The sequence below is a fragment of the Penaeus vannamei genome, chromosome 17, assembly GCF_042767895.1.
Source record: "Penaeus vannamei isolate JL-2024 chromosome 17, ASM4276789v1, whole genome shotgun sequence".
NCBI classification, from domain to species: domain Eukaryota; kingdom Metazoa; phylum Arthropoda; class Malacostraca; order Decapoda; family Penaeidae; genus Penaeus; species Penaeus vannamei.
The window spans coordinates 25513791-25517920 of NC_091565.1; the positions used below are offsets into that span (position 1 = coordinate 25513791).

Below are 4130 nucleotides of genomic sequence, written 5' to 3' on the forward strand. Positions count from 1 at the left end.
GTCTTCCACATAACTCGATCCCTCTGTGGTACTGGAGAACGCAACCAGGCTTCCACTGGGGGGTAGAGGACGTTTAACTGCTACACTCTCTTAGGTATTGGTGTTGGGTTGATTACCAATAGTTAAGGGGTTTATTGATCCCTTCAGGACAACGGGCAAGGGCCTAGGGGTCGGACTTGGTCCGATGCCCAGCATGACAGCTACCCCTTCTTCTCCTCGAGGAGAAGGGGCGACCTATGACCTCGACTTCGAATAATGGAACCCCTACTTTTGACCGACGAGAACTACTTGCTATCCCTCCAGAGAATGCAAGCTATTTGGCTGTCAGATGTGTGAATGAAAATTAGTCGCTTCTGAACGTTAACCCCTTCATCATCAAGAAGGTTCTTGATGGTCAAGTGGATGGCGACGTTGATTTTGTCAAGAAATTGCGAGGTGGTAGCCTCCTTGTTAAAGTGCTATTTAAATCCCAGGTTAACGACTTGCTTAAACTGACGCAGCTTCATGATTTGAAGGTTAAAGTAATTATTCCTGTTGGCCCAAATACCTGTAAGGGAATAATCTTTCACAGGGATTTGAGGACGATGGATGAGAGCGAAATTCTTGAAAACATGTAGGACTAAGGTGTAATGGACGTGAATTGCATGACCAAAAGAGACAAGAATGTGCGAACGCAAACCGGATTATGTTTTTTGACCTTTGCTTTGAGTAAGATTCCTGAGTATGTCTATGTTGGATACGAACGTGTCCAAGTAAGACCTTATATTCAAAAACCTATGCGCTGTAATAGATGCCAAACATTTGGACACACCTCATTACGCTGCATTGACAAGGACACTGATAAATTCACTTGCGGTAAATGTGCTGGAGCTCATGACACCACTACCTGTACTGGAAACCCTCCTAAGTGTGCTAACTGTGGAGGTCCCCATCAGTCAGGCTCTGCCGAGTGCAGCAGCCTGAAGAAGGAGACTGAAATATTAGCATACATGAGAGGACATGATGTTAGTTACTGTGAAGCCAAGAGGAAGGTTGAAGGCTTGACCAACAAGCCCAATACTTCCTACGCTTCAGTAGCAACTAATAACACTCCCAGTGCAAGCAGTATCAGTCAGGATCTTGCGCCTAAAGATAAAGAAATTGCAGAACTAAAGGAAATGGTTAAAGAATTAATGAGTCAAATTGTTGAATTGAACAAAACTATTAAACAAATTGCTGAATCAACCCAGCAAAAGCAGCAACGTAAGGAGGATGATACCAAATCACAATCTGGATCACACCTTCCCGTCCAGATGGTCTGCTCCTCGGAGCAGATCATCTTCGACCGGGCGTCTCCCTCACAGATAGGCGCAGGACATGGAGGCTATTGTCTCCAAATCTTCACGCGAGAGGTCCCCGGGAAGCTCGGGAGATGAGTCGCCTCCCTCCCAGAAAAAGGTGAAAAAAAGGCAGAGAAGGCACTTCTAAACCCCATAAAACGTAATCTTCACGTTGACCATTATACAATGGAACTGTCGAAGTCTTAGAACTAGAGTAAATGACCTCAGATTATTAGCCTCGTCTTATGCTCCCGATATTATTGTCCTACAAGAAACCCATTTAAACAACCTTATTTCTGATGATTTAGTTTCGTTGAGTTACTAACATCTATGTCGGAAGGATCGAGAGGGTAGGGGTGGAGGCGGAGTTGCCATGTACATCCACCAGAACCTCCCTTTTACAGAAGTGACTATAGATTCTACTTTGGAGATAGTCGCACGCAAAGTAAAACTCAATAGCACGTATCTGGCTATATGTTCAGTTTATTGTCCACCTGACAATGTGGTATGATGAGCTCTTTGCTCTTCAGGATAGTCTGCCACAGAATAAAGTAATTTTAGGTGATTTTAATGCTCATCATACATTATGGGGTTCCCTTCGGATGGATGGTAGAGGTGAGCAAGTAGTTAAGCTTATTAACGATTCCGATTTAATCCTTCTAAACGGTTATAGTCCAACGCGAGTGGACGATAATACCGGTAATTTGAGCTTTATTGACCTATCTCTGGTCTCTTCAACAGTAGCAGCCAAGTGCCTGTGGCACACCATTGACGACTCGTTGGGAAGCAACCACTTTCCTATTTTTATTAAATATTCATGCGACACAACCTGAACGCCTTTAGCACCTAAATTTAACGTAAAAAGAGCAGACTGGGTCGCCTTCACAAGGAGCGTCAAGCTCGAACTTGTTGGAGAAACCATTGATGATAAAGTAAGCAATATTCAAAATTCTATTTTAGATGCAGCAATGAAATCCATTCCTAAGACTTCGACAGATAGCGTTAAGCATAGAGTTCCATGGTGGACACCAGATTGCCGCAGGGTACTGTGTAAACGCAATAGGGCCTACAGGCTTTTCAAAAATAACATCACTAATGAGAACTCTTGCAATTACAAACAAGCAAGAGCTAGGGCTCGTAGAACAATCAGACACGCCAAAAGAGACTCCTGGCGAAGCTTTGTCTCTACCATCAATAGTAACACCAAAATATCACAGGTTTGGTCCACTATCAATAAAATCAATAGGAAAAAAAATCTTTCAAAATTAAAAATATCATCCATGAGGGAAACCATTTAGACTCACCTAGAGACATTGCTATTGCACTCGCCAGGCAGTTCTCTTATACAAGCCGCTCAGACAACAACCATCCCGCATTCCTGACCATCAAGGAAGCGGCTGAGCTGCATCCCATACACTTTGCCACAGGAGATGACTTTGATTATAATAAAGATCTAACAATGAATGAGTTTGTCCGAGCCCTAGAAGCCTGTAGAAGAACGTCCCCAGGCCCATATCATTCCCATATTGAAAGGAGGGGGTAATCCCAAACATGCCATCTCCTACCGCCCAATTGCGTTGACTTATGCAAGGTCATGGAACGAATTGTTAACAGTAGACTATTGCATTTTTTAAATTCCAGGAATTTACTAGTTGATGAGCAGTGCGGTTTCCGAAAAGGACGCCAAACTCTCGATCAGCTAGTAAAATTGACCAGTCATATTCAAGAGGCAATTGCCAAAATGCATTTTCTGATTTTAGTATTTTTAGACATTGAAAAAGCCTACGACATGACATGGCGATATGGCCTACTTAGAAAAGTTTATGCTTTCAGATTACGTGGAAACTTGCCTTGTTTCATTCGAAATTTCATTTCTGACAGAACTTTTGCTGTCAAATTGTTTTCTGACAATGTTTCTTGGACATTTTTGTCCAGGCAAACGGGGTCCCACAAGGAAGTGTCTTGTCACCTACTTTATTTTTGTGTATGATCAATGACATCTTACCAGCTCCCCTTTCGGAATCTTAAATACTCACTGTACGCTGATGATTGTGCGTTATGGCATTCTAGCAGTAATGCAGAATTCTCGGTCTACTTTTTGATCGTAGACTTAATTGGAAAGGCCACATTGGACAATTAAAGAATAAATGTCAAAAAACACTAAATTTATTAAAGTGCATTTCTGGAAATGAATGGGGAGCTGATAGTAAGTCTTTGCTAATGATATATAAAGCCTGATTAAATCTAAAGTAGATTATGGGTCAATCGTGTATGGTTCGGCATCGGCCTCAACTTTGAAAGGATTGAATGTTGGGCATGAAAATCATCACAATTACCTGAATAAAAGTTAAAATCATCATAATTATCATTTAAAAGCAAAAAAGGAGTTTTTTCGACGTTTCTCTCAAAAGGCTATAATACGCTAGAATTTGCTGTTTTTTCGACTTACGGGATTTTATTACTTTTAGCCTTTATTTCATTATAAATGGACTTTGTAATTATTATTATCATCATAATCATCATTATTGTCATTATTCTTATGATTAACATCATTATAGTCATTATCGTCATGATTATCATTATTATCATTATCATTATTGCAGTTATAATGATTATTATTTCATCATTATAACGATTTTAATAATGATAATAACAATAACGATAATTTTAGAAATAAAAATGACAATAATACTCATTATACTAACAATAATAATGATATTATTTCTATTGCCATTATTAGTATGAAAATTATTAGAATAGACTTAATTATTGCTATTATTGCAGTAATTATCAAAATTATTATAATGATTT

General features: G+C 39.8%; 1 protein-coding gene across 1 annotated transcript; it reads left to right on the forward strand.

The window, feature by feature from the left end:
- The first annotated feature begins 629 nt into the window (after window positions 1–629).
- LOC138864650 (uncharacterized) lies at window positions 630–1415 on the forward strand. Its single transcript, XM_070132497.1, has one exon. The coding sequence runs from the start codon at window positions 630–632 to the stop codon at window positions 1413–1415; it is 786 nt and encodes a 261-aa protein (XP_069988598.1).
- Window positions 1416–4130: the final 2715 nt, after the last annotated feature.

Excerpts from the sequence above, each read along its gene's own strand:
- LOC138864650 (XM_070132497.1), top strand. The coding sequence starts at position 630 with ATGGACGTGAATTGCATGACCAAAAGAGACAAGAATGTGCGAACGCAA.